Source organism: Colletotrichum godetiae, assembly GCF_030913485.1.
Source record: "Colletotrichum godetiae strain CBS 193.32 chromosome Unknown BDP55scaffold_7, whole genome shotgun sequence".
Classification (NCBI taxonomy): domain Eukaryota; kingdom Fungi; phylum Ascomycota; class Sordariomycetes; order Glomerellales; family Glomerellaceae; genus Colletotrichum; species Colletotrichum godetiae.
Window position 1 is genome coordinate 573628 of NW_026851255.1, and position 20471 is coordinate 594098.

At 55.1% G+C, this 20471-nt stretch overlaps 8 protein-coding genes across 8 annotated transcripts; 4 read left to right on the forward strand and 4 right to left on the reverse strand.

Annotated features, from left to right (window-relative positions):
• Positions 1 to 195: 195 nt before the first annotated feature.
• Positions 196 to 1244, forward strand: BDP55DRAFT_757855 (cofilin/tropomyosin-type actin-binding protein; the record flags this gene model as incomplete). The annotated part of the gene is made up of 5 exons (XM_060580791.1): positions 196 to 198; positions 367 to 624; positions 689 to 762; positions 816 to 864; positions 923 to 1244. 5 exons carry the CDS (start codon positions 196 to 198, stop codon positions 1061 to 1063), a joined length of 525 nt encoding a protein of 174 aa, XP_060433541.1. The 3' UTR covers positions 1064 to 1244.
• Positions 1245 to 1396: 152 nt separating this feature from the next.
• On the reverse strand, positions 1397 to 2332 carry BDP55DRAFT_651792 (cell-cycle control medial ring component-domain-containing protein). The gene is made up of 2 exons (XM_060574077.1): positions 2004 to 2332; positions 1397 to 1945 (listed from the first exon to the last, which is right to left on the reverse strand). Exons 1-2 carry the CDS (start codon positions 2112 to 2114, stop codon positions 1439 to 1441), a joined length of 618 nt encoding a protein of 205 aa, XP_060433542.1. The 5' UTR covers positions 2115 to 2332; the 3' UTR covers positions 1397 to 1438.
• Positions 2333 to 2524: 192 nt separating this feature from the next.
• On the forward strand, positions 2525 to 5170 carry BDP55DRAFT_651794 (NOL1/NOP2/sun family-domain-containing protein). Its single transcript, XM_060574078.1, has 2 exons — positions 2525 to 4206; positions 4266 to 5170. The coding sequence occupies exons 1-2, from the start codon at positions 2642 to 2644 to the stop codon at positions 4960 to 4962; spliced, it is 2262 nt and encodes a 753-aa protein (XP_060433543.1). The 5' UTR covers positions 2525 to 2641; the 3' UTR covers positions 4963 to 5170.
• Positions 5171 to 5739: 569 nt separating this feature from the next.
• BDP55DRAFT_380813 (cytokinesis regulator) lies at positions 5740 to 9279 on the reverse strand. The gene is made up of 2 exons (XM_060567158.1): positions 6598 to 9279; positions 5740 to 6545 (listed from the first exon to the last, which is right to left on the reverse strand). The coding sequence occupies exons 1-2, from the start codon at positions 8984 to 8986 to the stop codon at positions 5971 to 5973; spliced, it is 2964 nt and encodes a 987-aa protein (XP_060433544.1). The 5' UTR covers positions 8987 to 9279; the 3' UTR covers positions 5740 to 5970.
• Positions 9280 to 11208: 1929 nt separating this feature from the next.
• Positions 11209 to 12519, forward strand: BDP55DRAFT_725265 (uncharacterized protein; the record flags this gene model as incomplete). The annotated part of the gene is made up of 3 exons (XM_060578995.1): positions 11209 to 11350; positions 11526 to 11707; positions 11782 to 12519. The coding sequence occupies 3 exons, from the start codon at positions 11209 to 11211 to the stop codon at positions 12517 to 12519; spliced, it is 1062 nt and encodes a 353-aa protein (XP_060433545.1).
• A 208-nt stretch (positions 12520 to 12727) lies between these two features.
• On the reverse strand, positions 12728 to 13914 carry BDP55DRAFT_725266 (aldo/keto reductase; the record flags this gene model as incomplete). The annotated part of the gene is made up of 3 exons (XM_060578996.1): positions 12728 to 13437; positions 13505 to 13625; positions 13807 to 13914. The coding sequence occupies 3 exons, from the start codon at positions 13912 to 13914 to the stop codon at positions 12728 to 12730; spliced, it is 939 nt and encodes a 312-aa protein (XP_060433546.1).
• A 1242-nt stretch (positions 13915 to 15156) lies between these two features.
• Positions 15157 to 17079, forward strand: BDP55DRAFT_725267 (uncharacterized protein; the record flags this gene model as incomplete). Its single annotated transcript, XM_060578997.1, has 1 exon — positions 15157 to 17079. One exon carries the CDS (start codon positions 15157 to 15159, stop codon positions 17077 to 17079), a length of 1923 nt encoding a protein of 640 aa, XP_060433547.1.
• Positions 17080 to 17624: 545 nt separating this feature from the next.
• On the reverse strand, positions 17625 to 20431 carry BDP55DRAFT_651804 (uncharacterized protein). Its single transcript, XM_060574079.1, has 6 exons — positions 20192 to 20431; positions 20100 to 20123; positions 19998 to 20049; positions 19929 to 19943; positions 17955 to 19859; positions 17625 to 17893 (listed from the first exon to the last, which is right to left on the reverse strand). The coding sequence occupies exons 1-6, from the start codon at positions 20304 to 20306 to the stop codon at positions 17776 to 17778; spliced, it is 2229 nt and encodes a 742-aa protein (XP_060433548.1). The 5' UTR covers positions 20307 to 20431; the 3' UTR covers positions 17625 to 17775.
• Between the last annotated feature and the right edge of the window lie 40 nt (positions 20432 to 20471).

Sequence of the window (20471 nt, forward strand, 5' to 3'; positions counted from 1 at the left end):
GCCACCACCCTCCGTGCAGCAAATCTCCCGGCCGAACCACTCGATCTTGAAGTAGGCACCCCATTTTCCATTCTGCTTTGCACGGCAAACATTATTAAAACATTCAATTTCCCTCCCGTTTCTTAGTTGCTAATCTGCTCTCAGCCCACTTTCCCGCCTCTTCTCCTAGCCACACCCCCGCCATAGACCAGCATCATGGTGAGTAACTAAAAGCTTCCAAGGATCAGCCGTCTACCAAAACACCATGCTAATCTCAATCGCAGTCTCAATCCGGGTTCGTATTTCCCCCTTCCGAAGAGCCTCGTACCTCTGCGCCGACGAACCATTTGATGGGCGACTCTACCGCTCGTTCGATGACGACCCCAGCGGAGCAGGACAAGCTGGCTCCATCTATCACCTCAGCAAGGCGGCGCGCATGCTAACCCGGTTTTCTCCACCAGAGCGCAAGTCTCTCAGGAGTGCATAACGGCCTACAACGAGCTCAAGCTCTCCAAGAAGTACAAGTACATCATCTACAAGCTTTCGGACGACAACAAGGAGATCGTCGTCGAGGAGGCCTCGGCCGATAAGGACTATGACAACTTCCGCGAGAAGCTGATCAACGCCCAGACCAAGTCCAAGAGCGTACGTTTCTTTGCTTCCCGCGACACAATGCTGCAATTTAAAGACAATCCTAACAATGCATCAGGGTGCTGTTGGCAAGGGCCCCCGCTACGCCGTCTACGACTTCGAGTACAGCCTTGCCTCTGGCGAGGGTGAGCGGTACGTTGCCCCGCATTCGCCCAACTTGGAACCTGCAGCTAATACCCCAATAGCAACAAGATCACCTTCCTCGCCTGGTCCCCCGATGATGCCGGTGTCATGGTCAGTCCCAGCTCCTCTCGCATAGCTCAATTGAATTGTTGCTAACCTATCACAATAGGCCAAGATGGTTTACGCCTCCTCCAAGGAGGCCCTGAAGCGCTCGCTCACTGGTATTGCGACCGAGCTCCAGGCCAACGATGCCGACGACATCGAGTACGACTCCATTCTCAAGACCGTCAGCAAGGGCATGGCTGGTTAAATGTCTCTTTCCCTCTCAAACACACCCATACCCTTCCTTGCGCGGTGAGACGGAGCAATACACTTTGGCGGCTGCAGTCTTCCGGGACGATTGACGACGATCATGGAGAGTTTACGATGAATATGGAGGGCCACTTTCTCCCCCTGGCGATTTCGGGACCCAGACCTTTTTCCCACTCCGAGTTTCTTTTTGGGGCGTGACAAGTAAATTTCCAGATTTGAACTGCCCGCCTGGTTATATCAAACCCAGTGCCATAGGAAAACATCTCATGCCGGAATGCAGAGCATTCTTGTTGTTGCCCAATAACGACGACAAAATCACTTCTTTATTAGACCATTACCTATGCTCAAGTCTCGTCCATCGTGATTTTCTTTGTTATGACTTCTTCTGCGCTTGCCAGGTTGAGCGCCACAGCCCTGATAGCTCCTCCGCCTTTTTCTCGTGCTTGAGCCTCTGCAACAAGAAGCCCTTGAGATCACTCCAGAATTCGTCCGTGTCCAATGCCGCCTCTCCAATGTCCTCCTCAGTAGTGTTGGGCGCGACCGCAGCGCTAGGCTCAGGCTTGACTGCAGCAGCTCCTCCAATAACCATGACGGAGAACTCGAGAGATGCCTGGTTGTCCGTAAGCAAGTCCTTCAACACCTTGCTGTCTGGCACCGGCTTCTTGTTGAACAGCAGCTTCATCTTGTCCACAGGTATCCGTGACTCCGCCTCGACGGCCGTCTTAATGTCGAGGATGGAGGTGTTGAGCGGCTGGGAGGACAGCTTGATATCCAAGGGAGGGTTGCGCAGGGACTTGAGGGTGACGTTGACACTGCGTTCCTGGCCCGGCGCAAGGTTCGAGGGCTTGCTCATGGCCTTGGGCATCTTCGGCAGGATGTACTACATGACGTTAGCTACCCATAGCTACAAACGCTTCACTAATGCGGATAAGGCTTACAGGAGGGCGGGCCGGGAAATTCTTGGGATCCTCGACATGATCGGCGGACAGCTTCGCCGGGCGCGACTCCAAAGTCGCCAGGAACTGTCTTGCGAATACGACTTCGGCCATCGTTGCGGTTTGCTAAGCTATGTGGCGCGCTTTCGGGAAGTTTGCCAGGTCGAGGTTGCTCAAGTCGTTGGTTTGAGTTCAGGAGCTATAGGTTGGGTGAGATATAGTGAGGACTGTCTGCGGAGGCTTAATTACTAGATGATCGGCTGGAGGTAAGGCGTTGGAAATGACTTCGTCCGGTGTTTCTGGTGTCTGCCCGCTTGCTCTGGTAGAGTTGACGCACTGAAGAGGGATGGCGGGGCGGACTGAGCTGGGGTGTGGAGCTTCGACCGCTCGTCTGGGCGGCCAGTGGCGGCGTGGCTTTATCGGTCAATCTTATCGGGGCTGGTCAGTGCGCGATAGGAAAAAGTTTCGGTGGGGGGACCGCTTCTAATCCCAAGTGAAGGAACTTTTTTTTTTCTTTCTGAGTGCAGCGGCGATCGACTTTGAACTAGGCGGTACCGTATATCTCGAATTTTTTACCTTCTTCGATACCCTTTCTTCCCACCCTCAGATACCCAAGTTTCGATACGAATTGATCGACCAAAATGGGTGTCGGAAATCGTATGAAGAAGCAGGGTGCGCCCGAACCCCTGTCCGAGGCGCATTTCGCAAGATTGAAGCGCAAGGCCGGTCTGCCAGTCGAACCCGTCGAGGCCCCCGAGGTCAAGAGGAGGAGAAGAGGAGCGGCGACCAAGGCCAATGCCGCCGCGGCGAAGAAGCAGGATGCGAAAAAGCGCAACGACATCAAGGCTGGAAAGCCTGCGCCCAAGGCCGCCAACGGCAGAGGAAAGAAGGCTCCCCAGCCCGTCGAGGACTCGGACGAAGAGATGTCAGACGACGACGATGCCGGCGACTTTGAGGGTGCCCCTTCCGACATGAGCGACGATGACGAGGTCGACGAGTTCTCCGACCTCGAGGCTGCTGAGAAGCTGGGAGACGACTTCATAGATGGTTCTGACGACGATTCCGTCTACGACTCAGAAGAGGAGCGCGGCGGCGGCGGAAAGCACATGTTCTCAGAGGACGAAGACGACTCGGACGCCGAGGATATTCTCACAAAGGCCAACATTGAGGGTCTCGCATGGAAACTCGACCAGAAGCAGGCAGAGGAGGACGCCGACGCGCAGGCCGAACTCGAGGAGATGGGCATGCAGACCAACATTGACGGCGACAAGCCGCACATCCTCGACGACGACTCGGACGACGAGCTCGCCGCCAAGACCAAGACGCTCCTCGCGCCCGACCTGCAACTTCTGAGAACGAGAATCACGGAAAACATCAGAGTGCTTGACGACTTTGCGAAGCTCCACGAGGAGGGCCGCTCTCGCACCGAGTATGTCTCCCAGCTCCTCAAGGACATCTGCGCCTACTACGGCTACTCCGAGTACCTCGCCGAGAAGCTCTTCTCCCTCTTCTCGCCCCGTGAGGCGTTCGCCTTCTTCGAGGCCAACGAGTCGGCCCGTCCCGTCGTCATCCGCACAAACACCCTCCGCACCCACCGCAGAGACCTCGCCCAGGCCCTCATCGGCCGTGGCGTCACCCTCGAGCCTGTCGGCAAGTGGTCCAAGGTCGGCCTCCAAATCTTTGAGAGCAACGTGCCCCTCGGTGCCACGCCCGAGTACCTGGCCGGCTACTACATCCTCCAGGCCGCCTCCTCTTTCCTGCCCGTCATGGCCCTCGAGCCGCAGGAGAACGAGCGCGTGCTGGATATGGCCGCCGCTCCCGGCGGTAAGACGACGCACATGGCCGCCATGATGAAGAACACTGGTGTCATCGTCGCCAACGATCCCAGCAAGCAGCGTGCTAAGGGTCTCATTGGTAACATCCACCGCCTCGGCGCCCGCAACGTCGTTGTCTCAAACTACGACGCCAGGGAGTTCCCCAAGCCCATGGGCGGCTTCGACCGTGTCCTTCTCGATGCCCCTTGCTCTGGTACCGGTGTCATTGCAAAGGATGCCAGTGTCAAGACCAACAAGACGGAGAGGGATTTCATGCTGCTGCCGCACATGCAGAAGCAGCTTATTCTTGCCGCCATTGACTCTGTCAACCACCACAGCAAGACTGGAGGTTACATTGTCTATTCTACATGTTCCGTCACAGTCGAGGAGAAGTAAGCACACCCCCATCTCCTTTTCATTTCTCATTACAGCCATACTAACAACCTCAAAGCGAGTCCGTCGTAGCATACGCCCTCTCCCGACGCCCCAATGTCAAGCTCGTTGACACCAACCTCCCCTTCGGTCGCGAGGGCTTCACCTCCTACATGGGCAAGAAGTTCGATCCCTCCCTCAAGCTCACTCGCCGCTACTACCCGCACACCTACAACGTCGACGGCTTCTTCGTCGCCAAATTCCAAAAGATTGGCCCCACCCCCGCAAAGGCCGACAGGGACCGCTCCGCCTCTTCCATCGGCGAAGTCGTCGACAAGACCCCCATCACCACCGACGACGAGTCCAACGCCGGCGGCAAGTCGGGCGACGATTTCGGCGGCTTCGACGAGGATGAGGATGAGGAGTACGTCCTCAAGGCTAAGCGCAACGCCATGCGCAGACGCGGTCTCGACCCCAACGCCCTGTCTGCCAAGGCGAAGAAGGCTGCCTCCGCCGCCAAGAAGGAGTCTGCTGCTTCTTCAGCTTCCGAGGCTGAAGCCGAGAGCGCCGCTGAGACCGAAAAGGTCGAGAAGCCCGCGGAGAAGACGCCCGAGAAGAAGGACAAGAGCAAGCAAAAGGCCGCCGCGGCCGACAAGGAGAAGAAGGCTGAGAGGAATCCGGCCCAGAAGAAAGTGACCTCCACCTCGGCCGCGCCGGAAAAGAGCCCCAAGAGCAAGAGCCCTAAGCAAAAGAAGGAGAAGAAGTCTGCGAAATAAAAGGACGAGGAATGAGAAAAAAAGGGATGAACTAGAACGAGGGTTGGGATCTTTTTGAGTGTATCTTGTGTAGTAGACAAAGAAGCATCTTGTCAGGGATCGAAGTCGAAACGAATCCTCTGTCTGTTGTCGTTGTTGTTGTTGTTGTTGTTGTTGTTGTTAGGGTTGTTGCATTATAATTACCTATTACTACTAAATGGAGTCGGAGCTCAAAAAAGGTTTTTGGGAAATAAAAAAAAGTATCGAACAAGAATATCGAACAGTGGATAGGGCCGTTGTCACGGTCGTCGCTGTCGCCGTCATTCATCGTGCTCGTCGTTTGCTTCAGCCAAATGAAAAAGAAGCCTTTCACATCCATGTCAAGAAAATTATCCAGCCAGCTGGTCTCGAAGAGAATTCAGAAAAGAAGATCGGGTTATTGCTAATCCAATACGCCGAAGCCAAAAAAAAAATGAGTCTAAGCAGAGCTTTTCGTCAAAGTGTCCATCATCATCAAAAGATAGATGACACACCACCCAGCCAATCCTTGACTGCATCAGCAGAATAAGGAAGGCTCATGCTCAACCTCCTCAACCACAAAAAGCCATCGTAAAGATAAAAAAGCATTGTACAAAAGTGCAGGAATCAAAGCAATCCTTTCCTCCACTATGGTCATAAACCCTCTTATCCAGCTCGGGTCTGGATGGTATCGAGTCCCGAATCCCAAATCATCTGTTGTCATAAAGTCGGCGTGCCATTTCCTCTGCCAGACCTCTTTTCGTCGTAAAAGCCGTATGTCATGAATCCTATTCAAGACTTTTTGTAGGAGTATGTTGTACACAAAGAAGAGTCCAGAAAGTCGTCACTGGAATCGTCGTAAATGTTGTTCGTCGTAATACTTCTCCCAAAACGCCGTCGTCGTAGATCGCCCTGTCGTTCGCCATGACGCCAGGGGTATTAAAGTAATAATGTATGAAGAAAAAAGCATAAAATGCCACCCAGAGTAGAATGCTGTTGGTGAGGTGAGGTCTACTGGGCAGCCCTCTGATGAAGCAGGATGTCGCGGATTGCCCATCTGGCAGCTTCGCGGTCACTGTCTCCCACGCCGAGCCACTTCTCGCATTTCTTTCGCCATCGGTCTTCTTCCTCGCGCTGTCTCCGGACGAATTCAGGACCGACATCGAATTCTTCCCCGACAAGCCACTCGTCCTTAACTTCGCTGACGCGGCCGGGTTCCTTGGAGTCGCCTTGGTTGTCGTCAAGATCGGGAATGTCCTTGAAAACGTCCTCGTCGTCATCCAAAGCATTGAAGCCGTCCATAGGGTCGGGTATCTCTGACTTGGTGTTTGTCTGTGGACCAAGCTTGAGCCAGCACATGTTCTGTGGGTCAAAGACCATGCCACCAACGACCTGCACGCCCTTCGTGTGGCTTATGTTCGTGATCAGAGCCGGCCGAGGTGTTGAAGAAGCTTCCCTATCTCGTACCACGTGCGGCGGCATCGATGTTGGTGACGGGGACGAGGCGGGTGGGTCGAACGCGTTCAAGACATTTTCGTTGCCTTCCCAACGGTAGGTGTCGGGGTTGTAGAACATGCCCTGAAGATCTGCAGGGTTGTCAGTATATCGGTGTGCAATCCTTTGGGCTAGTGCACTTACGTTGCGGAGTCTTGTCCTTATTCATGTTGGAAATTAGATGAGGCTTCAATTGGGGAAGGTTCCTCTTCTTTTTCGACCGCACCGTCGCCTGTGGTAGTCCGGGATTGAAATTGTTCCTGGACGACAGCTGGGAAACGCGCGACGTGGTGAGAGGTGCCAGTGGGCCTGATGGAGCTCGTTGAGCAAGCGAGGTCTCCCGAGCAATTCGGCTAGCCTGGGTATCGCGGGCGAAATGGGGCGTGTAATCACCCTTCGCAGGGGAGCAAGGTGCCGGGGAGGGCGTGGTGGTCCGATCAGGAAGCACATTTTGGTAGAGCTTGTTGCGAAGCGGTGCTTTGACAGGTTGTCGGACAAATTTCGCCTCTGAATGAGCCGAAGTAGGCAAGTCGTCAAATCCATCCAACTCATGCCCATCACCAAAGTTCCGGGTTCGGTTTGGCTTGGTAAGTGTACGGAACGACAAACCGTCGCGGGTAATATGGTCCGAATGACGGTTTGTTCTCTTCGGACTCGGCGACCGCATTGTCGACCTGGAAAATGCCCTCGAGGTCGGCCGCAAGTCCAGAGCGTTCTCGGAATCGTGGCGGCGGAAGCTGCGAGAAGTTTTTGCAGTCACGTGCTGCGACTGGGATTGTGAGGCCCCAGCAGGGAGAAAGGGGCGTCGTTGCTGGGCAGCGAAGCTTTCCACAGCGGGTCGAGATCTCTCAGTAGGAGTCTTGGGCCGCATTGAGGAAGGTGGACGACCATCTGTCCTAGATGGTGGCCGTTCAAATCGGGACATGGTCTTTGCCGGTGAGTGAGAGCTGCTCATTGCAGGCAGAGATCGCTTAAATCTAAGCAACTGCGTGCTGGTAGTCGTCGGCTCATTACGCAGCGAAGTCGTCGAGGTTCTAGCACCAAGCTCTCGCCTGCGTGGCGTCGAGGGGAGCAAAGAGCTCGATGGAGAAGGTGTTGTGGGAGTCGGCATGCTATGAATGCTCGTGACGGAAGACTGAGATTGGTGACCCATGCGAGACTGAGATCTTCGCGTACGAGCAAAGATAGGACCACCACTCTCGGACACAGGCTCCAAGGCAGACTGAGTTCGCTCATGACGCTCATGGCTAGGCCGAGGGAGCCGTGATGGAGTAGCCTTGTTGGTGAAGGTCAATGAGATCGCAGTCTTGGGCCTCTGAGGGCTCGGTGGGCGGTTTGCGTTGACACGAATATTGCGATGGAGAGTAAGCTTTCCCGAATTGAAGACGTCGCCATCACCCACGTCAAGGCCATCAAACATGTCTTCAGGCTCTGGCTCGCGCGGTTGAGGAGTCTTGAGGTTTGGAGGCTCTTCTTCCACGGGACGTACAGGAGAGCGACTGAGTTTCCTACGGCTCAATCTCTCGCCAAAGTTGACGGGGCCACTGGGAAGTACAAGGCCATCAAACATCTCATCTTCGCTCTCCGCGGTGAATGAGCTCGATACGCTAGGGCTCATGGCAGAGACAGACGAGCTCCTATTCGAACGAGCGTCTCTTCGAGTGCCTCCAAATCGGGTGCCTAGGCTACCCTCACCCCAGTCCAGATCATCTGCCTGGTTTGACGGCGTCTTGGGGATGTCTTTTCTAGTAGAGAGCCTCAACTTGCCGTCCGAGGGCAATTCGAAGTCGTTCTCGAAATCATCGTCCAAAGGCTTGTCAATCTTTTGAGGGGTCGGTGGCGTAATAAGTGAAATGGGCTTAGGTGGGCGAGTCTTTGATACTTTGATAGTTTCCGATCCATCGCCAAAGAAATCATCATCGTCGTCGTTGTCACGGAACTTCTCCAAGTTGAGAGCCCCTGATAACGTGCTCGTCCTTGATTCCGTCGACTCTCTCCGGTCCAGCATCGAAACCGCCGGAGGAGTCTTCATAGCTTTGGTTGGACTGGTCTGATTCGAGCCGCCGCTGACTTGTCGAAGAGCGTCGGGGAATCTGGAGCCGTCCTGAGGTTTGATGCGAAGGCCCTGAGCCGAGTCTGGTAGAACCAGATCATCCTCCCAATCGTCCTGCATGATCTTCTTGATCTTTCGTCCACCAAGTCGCTTAATAGTACCGCCCATTAAAGCGGAAGAAGGCACATTTTTGGGTATCGGAATGCCGGCCTGTGTAGCAGCGGCGATGGCGTCGAGGGTCGACTTCTCGTCGTCGCCCGGGACATGCACTTGAGTCTCTTCGTCCAGAATAGATTCGAGGTCGGAACGGAGGGAAACATGTGAAGACGCAGAGTCGCGTCGTGTGGGAGGAAGGGTAGTAGCGGTAGAGGCGGTGCGGAATGTCAGATCGTCGGTGTCGATTTGGAAATCGTCATCGTCCCAGTCTTCAATGTCGGGTTCCGCCGCCGGCTGGCGTGGCTTGAGGCGTAAAGGTTCCATGTTTTCGGTAGGTTTCTTTGTTTGGGGGAGCGCAGAATTGAATTGGGTCCGAGAAGGCCGTGGTCGTATCGCAAAAGACTTCCCGACAGCGCTTTTCTGCTTGTCAATGTTGCAAGATCATATCGTCAACAATAACAGCAGCCCCGGCCCGGCATAACCTTGGAGGCAGAGATAGTGTTCGCAAGCAATGTTGTTTGACAGTATTTGGGCGTCGCGGGGGGCGCAAAAAGATTTGTCGTGGTGGTGGTAAGGCGTAGAAATGGCGGCTTGGATTGTTTTGAGTCGAGTAAAGTATCGTCGTTTCCGGGAATGTGCGTAGTAGTGTGCGAAGTAGTGTGTCTGTGGGCTACTGGTAGGAAGAATTGCAAGAGATGCAAACAGGTGCAGAGGCAGAGCAAGTGGAGGTGATCCAGAAAGGTTCCTCGTAAGGGGCGATTGATTGCGCAAGAGGAACAGAAACAGGGTCCAAAGATGTCGAGCGTGACGTTCGTCGAGGGTTGTGCTGGAGTAGAATGAGATCAGGGCAGTCGTGAGTGTCGGGGGAGAGACTGGATTTGCCCTTCTTGTTGGATGAGGTGTAGCAAAAATGGCTGGGAAGCTGGGGTTGATGGATCGGGCCTGGCAAACAAAGCGAGGTGGTAGGTCGGGCCGGGCAGATGGTGGGCTGGGTCCAGTACGAGTGGTGCGTGGGCAGCGTGGTGCAGCACAGCGCAACGTAGTGGGTGGTGTGGTGGACAGCTGGGTGGCTGGTATTGCGCGCAGGTGTGGGCAAACCCACTGAGCTACGTATCCCGTGTGAGGTGTTCCGCAGGCACGAGGGTGACAGAATTGGGGGTATCAGGGACCGGTGAGTGTGTGTGTGTTATACGATTCTCACATTCCCCCCTTTTCGCTCCGGGTGTCTCTTCTTTTCTTCTTTTTTCTTAAGCTTGATTGACAATCCACTATCGTCTTTCTTGGTCTCTCTGAGTGCTGGGACAACAGAAGGGAGTAAATAATTAGGCCGGCAGGGCAGGGACGGTAAGAGAGTGGAAGAGAAAGGGACGATCTAGACAAGCTGGGTCCGTTATTTTTCTGCGGGACATTCGAGGTACTCCGTAGAGAGAGTCATGCTCGGGGTGGACAACAGACGGGGAAAGAACAGGTGGGAGACTTGGGAGGGTGCAGACCGGGGGTCCAGGGCTCTCCAGTGAATCATAATTTTTCCCAGGGTGAGCCACGTGATTCAGCGGGGACATCAGATGGTGTACTGATTGGACGACGAGCACATGTATGCGGGGACGGTTGCACTTGCACGATCCTGACGCGTTGGAGGCGCGACAGCCCTTTCCACCCTTCGTCTTGTACCTAAGGGCATGGAGGTGAGCTCAGCCAACGGCGATTGCAGCAACGAGAGGCTGGTAGTTTAGGGAGAAAATGGAGGCATCAGGCTATAATTAGTGCTGCCTTTCCTATCGATTTCCACCAAGGGCAAGAGAAAAGAAGTTATCGAGAGTCTATGGTTTACCAGGGCGAAGTAATATTGACCGGTGATTTCTCTCTCTGGGCTCTCTCTTCCGGTTCATCCCACAGGCAATAGGTCCAAACACAAAGCCGTCATCTCCGTAGCTTCCTGTTTATTTGTTGACAGCACCTGACCTCACCTTCCTTGCGAAGTAAAAGCACCAAAACAATTGCTGACTGCCTTGCCTTACTTTTCCCGCTCTCCGTGCCCTCCCACGACCTCCGTACCCCCTCCCCGTCCCGAACTTACGTCTCAATACCAAGGCCAAAAGGTCCAGGCTGCCTGAGGCGTTGCACAGTCCCCCCCCCTTCTGCTGCCTGTCTGAGCGCCATAGTTGCCTAGCGTTCTCAACCCCAGGACCCCTCGAGGACCCTCACGGTTCAGATGAAGCCACACTCAATTCACTGTATTTAATCAACAAACTACCAACTCTGGCTATTCAGTCTCAGTCTCACTCTCCCGGACTGCTCTGTCTCAACCTCCGTCCAACCAGGAATCTCCCTCGAGCCAGAGTAGTTGCAATTTAGATTCCAACCCTTGGAACCAAATAATTACGCACTTACTGAAACTTTCCGACGACAGCCCGAACCAACTCTCGGGCCTTACAACCGGGGTTGCAACTGCCACTTACATCGAACCTTCAGCTCATTCCCGTGGCACGCAAGGGGGGAAGCAACCGATTCTTTTGTCGAGTTTACATCGGTCGAGACACCTAGTCATGGCATCCGGCCACGTTCTCCGATTTCCCCGGTCAGACAGTGAAGGCGCTTTTGTCATCGTCCAGGCCACGCCAACCAGGTCAAAGGCACTAGATGTCAAGTTGGTGGGAACAGATGGCGTGGAGCCATATGCCGTTTCTCGTGAGTTTCCAAGTTCCAAGTTCCAAACGCTCGTCATCCCGCCTTCCTGGCCGACGATCACCGCGGCCCGGGAGAGTGGGGTCTTGGCCGGACGCCTGTTTCATGCACCGAACTCATCCACCTCTTATTATACGTAAATTTTTGAAAAAAGCTAATGGTAGGGTTTCCCTGGTAGTGCGTCACGATAAAGTCGCATCACTACGCGTCAAGAACAGTCCAGTGTCTGAGGAAGAATGGGTCGCTATTTTGAATGCCGTCTTGCGACAAGAACCGGCCGATGGCGTTGAAGCAATTGCCTCTGTGGAAAACGAGTCAGTTCTCACCCTGACTATTCGAAAAAAGGGGAATGAGTTTACAGTAAGTTTTCGCGTTCCAGCCTTGTTACCTTCCGGGTGGGTGACCGGGCTGGGCTGACGGGCTGGTGAATCTAGCAACGGCTCGGCGCCATCGAATTGAGCCACAGCCCACGCGAGCTCATTGAGCTATTCGACTGGTGTGCGCTCTCGGCGCAGACAGCCAATGAGGCCAAGGAAGCTCTAGCTTCGACGACTGCGAAAGCAAGCAAGCTCGAAGACTCTGTGCGGGAGCTCAAAGCTCAACTCGACGAGCTAGTCGCGGCCAAGGAGGCTGACGAGTCGGAACTGCTCGAAAAGTTCCGCGACCTGCTCAACGAGAAGAAGGTCAAGATCCGCCAGCAGCAGAAGCTACTTGCTTCTGCATCCGTCGAGCCGGAGAGGCTAGCGCAGGTACAGCAGAGCTCCCAGGCCGCGGTAAGAGGCCATGCGGCCGCCAAGTCGAGGCCGGGCAAGAGGAAGACCGCTCTCGCGCCTGTTGAGGATGCTGATTCGTCAGAGGAAAGTGAGGGCAAAATGGATATTGATGAAGTCAAGGAACAGGCTGCAGACCTGTCAGACCAGCAGCGCGACACAACTGAGGATGAGGACGAGACGGCGAGTGAAGATGACGATGAAGAGCCGGCAGCACCAGCGCCCAGTAAGCACACACGGTCTCAAGTATCACCACCGCCCAAGCCAAAGGCTGCTGCCGCGCCTGCGAAAAAGGAAGCGCCTCCTGCGAAGAGGGATTTGCCTTTTGCAAGAAAGAAGGCAGCGCCAAAGGCACCGCCGCCACCTGCCGGCAGCGAGACTGAGTCTGACGATGAGCTATGAGTGGGATTGAAGGAAGCAAATAAAGCACAATGATTCCTACACCAAACCCCTGGCCTACACTTCACGCAATAGTATCTGCAAGTGTTGACTAGAAATTGTTGAGAACTTTTGTCCGAACGACGTTCATAATTACTAATTACCACTAACACTACTAGAGACACCCTCTCTTGCTACAGTGAGCGGTGCAGACCCGGGGATGTCATCGAACTCATCGAGTATCATCATCCTCAAACTTGGCCTTCCAAAATCCGCGAAAGTGCTTGGTCTTGCCAGCCTCGGAGATATCGCTCACCTCTTTGGGAGTAAGCTTGATAGCGGGAATATGGTTCAAGTAGCTCTGCAGTCTGTCCTCCCTGGAAGAAGTGGTGATGACAATCAGACCCTGATCGATGCACCATCGAAGTCCGATGACAGAGTCGGCCACGCCGTACTTCTTGGCCAAGTTGGCCCAGATAGTTCTGACGGGTGAATCGATATTCGAAGTGATGGGCGTCAAAGGAGCATAGACAGACACGGCAATCTTGTTCTTGCGGTGGAATTCCAGTAAATCGCCGTGCTGCAGATGAGGGTGGAACTCGATCTGGTTGATCGCAGGCGGGACCTTGGCCGTCTTCAAGATGGCCTCGATATGCGGCTGCAAAAAGTTGGAGAGCCCGATGCTCTTCGCGCGGCCACTGGCCTGGATGGCCTCGAGATCCGCCCACTTTTGCTGCAGCTCCTCGTCCGAGTCTGCAAAAAAGGGCGCGTGGATGAGGTAGAGATCCACGTACTCGAGATCGAGCTTCTTCAGCGTGGTGGCGAAGGCTTCTTCGGTGTCCTGCTTCTTGGTCCCGCTGATTTTGGCGGTGACGTAGAGCTTCTCCCTTGGCACGCCAGCCTCTTTGATGGCTGCGCCGAACTCTTCCTCGTTTCCATATACTGGGGGAACCTGTTAAATGTGATGATCTATGGATGGGGTGGGTGATCAATCAAAAGCTGCACATACCTTCGGCGCCATCGAGATGATGGTACCCGGCCTTGATCGCCATGACGGTGTTGTCGACGATCTTCTTGTCAAAGCTGGCCCCGCCAGCCTTGTAGTTGGCAGTACCCAGGCCATATCCGAGCTACCGATACGTCAGTATGAGACGTCTTCTTGGAGTAAGCTGACGGGCGATGCGACAATTTTGTTATTAAGATTAAAATTGAGCTGGAATGCCCCTGGGACCTGGCGCTGACATGCATTGCCGAACGGGTAGATCTTCCCGCAGGAACGGAAGTCCCTTTCACTTGGAGATTTAGACTCACCATTGGGATCTTGTTGCCATCGTTGAGGGTAAGCCATGGGATGTACTCCACCTGCTTGGGAGGAGTTCCCGAAGCATCGGGCGTGAAGGTGGATAAGATCGAGTTCATTGTGCGTTTTTGGGGATGTTGAGAAGCGATGAGGGGCAATATGGGACGAGGACGCAGCGTTGAGCAGAGTCTTGATGAGTGTCTCGTCAAGAACATACGGCAGTGTATGAAGGGGATGATAAAAGATAGCTTCGAAGCAGACGGGTAGTGATGGGCCGGGACCAGGGGTTTGTATTTCTAATCCGACGGCCTTCTGCTGGTATCTTCAGATGGGAGGAGCTATGAGGTGAGGGGGTGATGGTTGTGTTATCAGCACGATGGGATGGGACGAGGACGAGACACTCAAAGGCACTGGTGCTTTCAGCTCATTCATCGAGTTCTGTTTCGATGACATGCAGTAATAGCAAACTTGCAGGGGAAAACATGCTTCCCCCGCCTGCATCGGCCATCAACAGCCGAGACGTCCAATTGACATCACTCAAAGTCGTGCTTTTACCTACTGGTAAACACTGGTAAACTGGGGAGCTTCTTTCCCAGTGTGTCAAAGGGAGGCGTTTTTTTTTTCTTCGGAACTTGCTGCTGCTGCAATGGGCTGGAATTGGAACTTCCTTCTCCTCACCCCACTTGCCCCAATTGGAGCTGTTTGCCAGGGCGTGCTGGATTCCCGGGACGGCGGCGGGGAGTTTGGGGGCGGCTGCGTTCTCACTCGCAGTGCGGCGGTGACGCCAATGGTGACGACAGTGTGGGAGCTGTTGCGTGATGCACCTGGGCATGAGGTGCAGCGCCGGCCGGGACTCGGACCGTGAACTTAAGGTACCTTATCCTCAGGGTCTACGTCCCCTTCGGATCTTGGAGCGGGGACCGAAGAGGATTTCGAAGTTCGAGTTTTTTAGATATTTGATATCTGGATGATTAATAGTCTCCGGGATCGGTGGTTGTTGCCATCGGCGACCGTCAATGTGGACGCCGAGGTTCTTTCTATCCAGGTGCCCGCATCTTTGGTTTAGTCAGCGTAGATTTTTTGGGAACCGCCACTTGAAGCTCCGAGAGTCCCTCATCGCCGACTCAGTGCTGACTTACACACTACGGATCATCATTACCGAATGACCCCTCCACCACGTTTTCCCTAATCACGTCTCATGTACACTTGCATATGATACCCCCATTCTCTTCGTGTGAATAGATTTTGTTGACTCTGTATTGCACCTCACATTGAAGTGAACCTCAAAATCCGCGTATATGCTCTCGAGACTGCTCTCCCGCCGAGCCGTCCCAAGAGCTATCATCAAACCCCCCACCATCATGGCCGCCCAACTCTCCAACGGCGCCGGCGCAGGCGCAATGCCAACAACGACATCCTACCAAGGCCTCCCGATAGGCGAGCTCCCCAAGACATGGACCTACACATCCTCCCTCCCGCCCGACGCAATCTTCCCGACGCCAGCCGACTCCCACAAGACCCCGCGCGACCAAATCGCCCCGCGCGGCGTTCGCAACGCAGCCTTCACCTGGGTCCGCCCCGAGACCACCGAGAACCCGGAGCTCCTCGCCGTGAGCCCGGCCGCGATGCGCGATATCGGGATCAAACAAGGCGACGAAGAAACAGAGGACTTCAAGCAGACCGTCGCGGGGAACAGGTTACACGGTTGGGACGAGGAGAAGCTTGAGGGCGGGTACCCCTGGGCGCAGTGCTACGGCGGCTTCCAGTTTGGGCAATGGGCCGGTCAGCTGGGTGATGGAAGAGCGATCTCGCTGTTCGAGACGACGAACCCGGAGACCAAGACCCGGTATGAGCTGCAGCTCAAGGGCGCGGGTATCACCCCTTACTCGCGGTTTGCAGACGGCAAGGCGGTGCTGAGGTCGAGTATCCGCGAGTTCGTCGTCTCCGAGGCCCTCAACGCCCTCGGAATCCCCAGCACGCGCGCGCTGTCTCTGACGCTGTTGCCCAACGTCAAGGTCAGGAGAGAGACGGTCGAGCCGGGTGCGATTGTGCTGCGCTTTGCGCAATCCTGGATCCGGTTGGGAAACTTTGATCTCCCCCGCGCCAGAGGAGACCGCGCCATGCTCCGTACGCTGGCAACCTACGTCGCGGAAGACGTCCTCGGTGGCTGGGAGAAGCTCCCCGCCCGCCTCGAGAACCCCGAGAAACCCGCCGACTCTTCCCTCCACGAGCCCGCGCGCGGCGTCCCGGCAACAGAAACCCAGGGCCCAGACGATGGAGCCGAGAACCGCTTCACCCGGCTCTTCCGCGAAGTCGCCCGCCGCAACGCCCTCACGGTCGCCAAATGGCAGGCCTACGGCTTCATGAACGGCGTGCTGAACACGGACAACACCTCCATCGCGGGCCTGAGCATCGACTTCGGTCCCTTTGCGTTCATGGACAACTTTGATCCGGCTTACACGCCCAACCATGACGACCACCTCCTGCGGTACAGCTACCGTAACCAGCCTACTATTATCTGGTGGAACCTTGTCCGCTTCGGCGAGGCGCTTGGCGAGCTCATCGGCGCAGGAGCCGGCGTGGACGAGGATAAGTTCGTCAAGGACGGCGTCGAGGAGAGCGAGTCCGAAGTCCTTGTCGGACGGGCCGAGAAGCTCATCATGCAGGTTGGCGAGGAGTACAAGGCGCTCTTCATGGCCGAGTACAAGCGCCTCATGACGCTGCGCGTCGGTCTCAAGAACTTCAAGGAAAGCGACTTTGACGAGCTGTTTAGCGGGCTGCTGGATACCATGGAGACCCACGAGCTGGACTTCAACCACTTCTTCCGACGTCTCAGCTCCGTCAAGCTATCGGATATTGCTACCGAAGACGCCCGCCGCGAGATGGCTGCGCGGTTCTTCCACGCCGAGGGCGCGACGACTGGCAGCGAGGCCAAGGGCAGGTCTGATGTCGGGAACTGGCTGGATAAGTGGCGCGCCCGCGTCGTCGAAGACTGGGGCGAAGACGGTCAGGATGTCGAGCGGGAGAAGGCTATGAAGGCTGTGAACCCCAACTTTGTGCCGCGTGGCTGGGTGCTTGATGAGATTATCAAGCGGGTTGAAAAGGATAGCGAGAGGGATGTGCTGAGGAGGGTTGTGCAGATGGCGTTGCATCCCTTTGAGGAGAGCTGGGATGGACAGGAGACTGACGGTCAGGAGTACAAGGGTGACAAGGCAGAGGAGGAGCGGTGGGTTGGAGATGTGCCCAAGTTGAAGAGGGCTATTCAGTGCAGCTGTAGCTCATAGATATATATATTCCTATTCACGACCTGTAATTGCTTCCGATGGGACCACATAATGGTATTATGACGCTGTTTTGAAATCGCTGACAATTGGCCGACATGGTGAAAGTCCAATCCGAAGTTTTACCACAATGTCCCCTTCCTGCTACGGACAAAACTTCTGAGAGCATATGACTAGGGGGATCTATAAGAAGCAGAGAATATGGAGAACAGACGTGGGGATAGTAATGATAGGAATGGAAATAAGAACGGGAGCTTCTCGAAATGTATCAATACAGAAACATATAGAGAATGGAGAGTTTAAAGGGGGAAAAAAATAGAACTAAATAGGATGATAAGTATAATAATGGAATAGAAACTAAGGGCACAACAGCAGCAAATCATCTTATCACCCACCTACATAGGTAGCTATGCGATTCGATCCCACAACACGTAAACAATGATCGATCCGGTGGCTTCACGCTGACAACAGAATTGATCCAAACGCCAGGCTGATTTTGGGACGACTGGAAGCAACATCGACAACGGCATCACGAGACACAAGAGATATGAAGGTATTTACTTTCTTCAACTGCCCGCCACTCTCTACCCGCGCGTGCTATTATATACAAGCAATGCATCCATCCCAAACAAAGGAACTCTCTTTTCTTCTTCATCTTCATCCTCCTCCCTCTACGGTCGTAGTCGTACAGTCTGTTCCTCATGCTCCGTACGCAATCTGGCCCATTGGCCTGTCCTCCTCCATGCCTGGTGCCATGAAGTTGGTCTTGGGGCTGCCACTGGCCTTGGCTGCAGAGCAGCGAGCCATTGTCGGTGAACTGGATGTGCGTGTTAGATATTTCTACCAATACTAGCAAGGGCGTCTTCTGAGCTGCATACCTTCTTGAGATGACGTCTGTGAAATAGAAGTTTTCGATAACCTTCTTCAATGGTGTACCGCTGGCCTTGGTGCCCTTGTTCTGGTCAACAAGCTGAACCTTGCTCAATTGCTGCAGAGCGACAGGCTCAACCACATCATAGGCCGCCAGGGCCGGGCTGATCTCGGCCATTCTGTCACGGAGCTGGGCAACGTCGTTGTAAGGCAGAGGAGCACCGAGGAACTCGCTGATGGCACGGGCAATCTTCCAGTCGGTACGGGAAGCACCGGGCAGGGAGGTGGCGGCGCGGGTCATCTGGACACGGCCCTCGGTGTTGATGTAGGTACCGGCCTTCTCGGTGTAGGCGGCACCGGGGAGAACAACGTCGGCAATCTGGGCACCGCGGTCACCGTGGTGACCCTGGTAGACAACGAAAGCGTTCTTGGGGATGTCCTTCTCAGAGATCTCGTCGGCACCAAGGAGCCAGACGAACTTGGGGGCGGTCTGGGCAACCTCGGTGGAGGGGGTGGTGAAGCCGACCTCAAAGGCACCGGCGCGGGAAGCGGCTCTCTGGAGAACGTTGTAACCGTTCCACTCAGGGGTGATGAAGTTAGCGGCGTTCTTGTCGACGAAGGCACCAATGGTCTCATAGAAGGCCTTGGCGTCAACGTGGTCAGTGACACCAGAGCCAACAACAATCATGGGGCGCTTGGCAGCCTGGAGCTTCTTGCCGAAGGGTCCGGCAAGAGCCTGCTTCAGGGCGGCGTGGTCGAGACCAAGATGCTCAAACTCGAAAGTTGAGTCCCAGGACTCGCCGACGACGCCGATCTCGAGGTCAGAGCGAAGCCATTGCTTGCGGATACGAGCGTTGAGGACAGCGGCCTCGTGGCGGGGGTTGCTGCCGACTATGAGGATGGCGTCAGCCTCCTCGATACCGTAGATCCGAGAGTTGAACAAGTAGTTAGAGCGAACGTCGACACCGTGGGCGACAGGCTTGCTTCCGTTGGGCATATCGAGGGCCAAGTTCTCGGAGCCGAGCTTGTTGGCGAGGTCCTTCATGGCAACCAGAGACTCAACCTCGGTCAGCTCACCGGCGATGACCTTGAATTCGTTGCCCTTGGGCTGGATGTGGTGGTAGGCATTGGCAACCTCCATGAGGGCCTGCTCCCAGTCGGCGGGCTCGAACTTGCCCTCACGGCGGATCAAAGGCATGGTCAATCTCTGGGTCTTCAATCCGTCGCAGGCGAAACGAGTCTTGTCGTTGATCCACTCTTCGTTGACGTCGTCGTTGAGTCTGGGAAGGATACGCATGACCTCGAGGCCACGGGAGTCGACGCGGATGTTGGATCCCAAGCCATCGAGGACATCGATGGACTCGGAGTGCTTCAGCTCCCAAGGTCTCGCGCGGAAAGCGTAAGGCTTCGAGGTGAGGGCACCAACGGGGCACAGGTCGATAACGTTGCCGGAAAGTTCGGAGTCGAGGTTCTTCTCAAGGTAGGTACCGATCTGGATGTCGTTGCCACGGCCGAAAGAGCCCATCTCGGGGGCACCGGCAATATCGTTGGAGAAACGCACACATCTTGTGCAGTGGATACATCTGTTCATGGAAGTCTTGATGAGGGGGCCAATGTTCTTGTCCTCGACGGCACGCTTGCCGCCAATTTCGTGGAAGCGGCCACGGTCGCCACCGTATCGCATCGACTGGTCCTGGAGATCGCACTCACCACCCTGGTCGCAGATAGGGCAGTCCAAAGGATGGTTGGCGAGGAGGAACTCCATGACACCCTCGCGGGCCTTGTGTGTGATGGGAGAGTTGGTCTTGACGACCATACCAGGCTGGACGGGCCATGCGCAGGAAGCTACGGGCTTCGGTGCACGTTCGACTTCGACCAAGCACATACGGCAGTTACCGGCAATCGCAAGCTTCCTGTTGTATTTGTCAGTCGGGGGTCATTCCTCGTGGCGGTCATCGAATCGATCGAAAAGGGCGTCGTACTCATGGTAACAATATCTGTTCAGGAGTTAATAAATGCCATACAGTTTGTTTATCGATGGCTGGACCAACCTAGGAATTGTGACGCCTGCCTTTTCGCAAGCTTGAATCAGGGCGGAGCCGGCTAGAAGATCGTGAGTAGGAATCCTCGGATGCGGCCACATTGCAGCTCACCTTCGACCGAAACCTTCTTTCCGTCTATAGATCTTGTCAGTAATCTTGGTAGAAACCAATTGAGCCCCTCGCAAGGGCGGGTTCGTCCTTACCAACAGTCAGTTCGACTTCGGCATTCCTGCGAGCTGTTGTAGCAAAAGTTCGCGAGGCATTGGCGGCCTGCTTGCCAGTCCGCCAAGCCGAACGTGCTAATGAATGCCGCAGCATCGTGTCGCCTTGACGGATTGAGAGTCTGACGAAACGGGGGAGGGCGTTTAGGTGAGAGGCGGGTTGATATTCAATCGTTGACGTCGGGAGGGAACTGCTCTTCTGTCCCGGACCATGGGGATTTGGTGGCGCTAGTGCGTAAATCGCGATTAATTTACATCAACC

Bases quoted from the DNA above. Each gene is read 5' to 3' on its own strand.
- BDP55DRAFT_651792 (XM_060574077.1), bottom strand. From the start codon at position 2,114: ATGGCCGAAGTCGTATTCGCAAGACAGTTCCTGGCGACTTTGGAGTCG. The intron at 1,946-2,003 runs GTAAGCCTTATC...AACGTCATGTAG, and splicing joins ATTTCCCGGCCCGCCCTCCT to TACATCCTGCCGAAGATGCC.
- BDP55DRAFT_651804 (XM_060574079.1), bottom strand. From the start codon at position 20,306: ATGCTGCGGCATTCATTAGCACGTTCGGCTTGGCGGACTGGCAAGCAG. The intron at 20,124-20,191 runs GTAAGGACGAAC...CAAGATCTATAG, and splicing joins CGAAGTCGAACTGACTGTTG to ACGGAAAGAAGGTTTCGGTC. The intron at 20,050-20,099 runs GTGAGCTGCAAT...ACGATCTTCTAG, and splicing joins AAAGAAGGTTTCGGTCGAAG to CCGGCTCCGCCCTGATTCAA.
- BDP55DRAFT_380813 (XM_060567158.1), bottom strand. From the start codon at position 8,986: ATGGAACCTTTACGCCTCAAGCCACGCCAGCCGGCGGCGGAACCCGAC. The intron at 6,546-6,597 runs GTAAGTGCACTA...ACAACCCTGCAG, and splicing joins TAAGGACAAGACTCCGCAAC to ATCTTCAGGGCATGTTCTAC.
- BDP55DRAFT_651794 (XM_060574078.1), top strand. From the start codon at position 2,642: ATGGGTGTCGGAAATCGTATGAAGAAGCAGGGTGCGCCCGAACCCCTG. The intron at 4,207-4,265 runs GTAAGCACACCC...ACAACCTCAAAG, and splicing joins TCCGTCACAGTCGAGGAGAA to CGAGTCCGTCGTAGCATACG.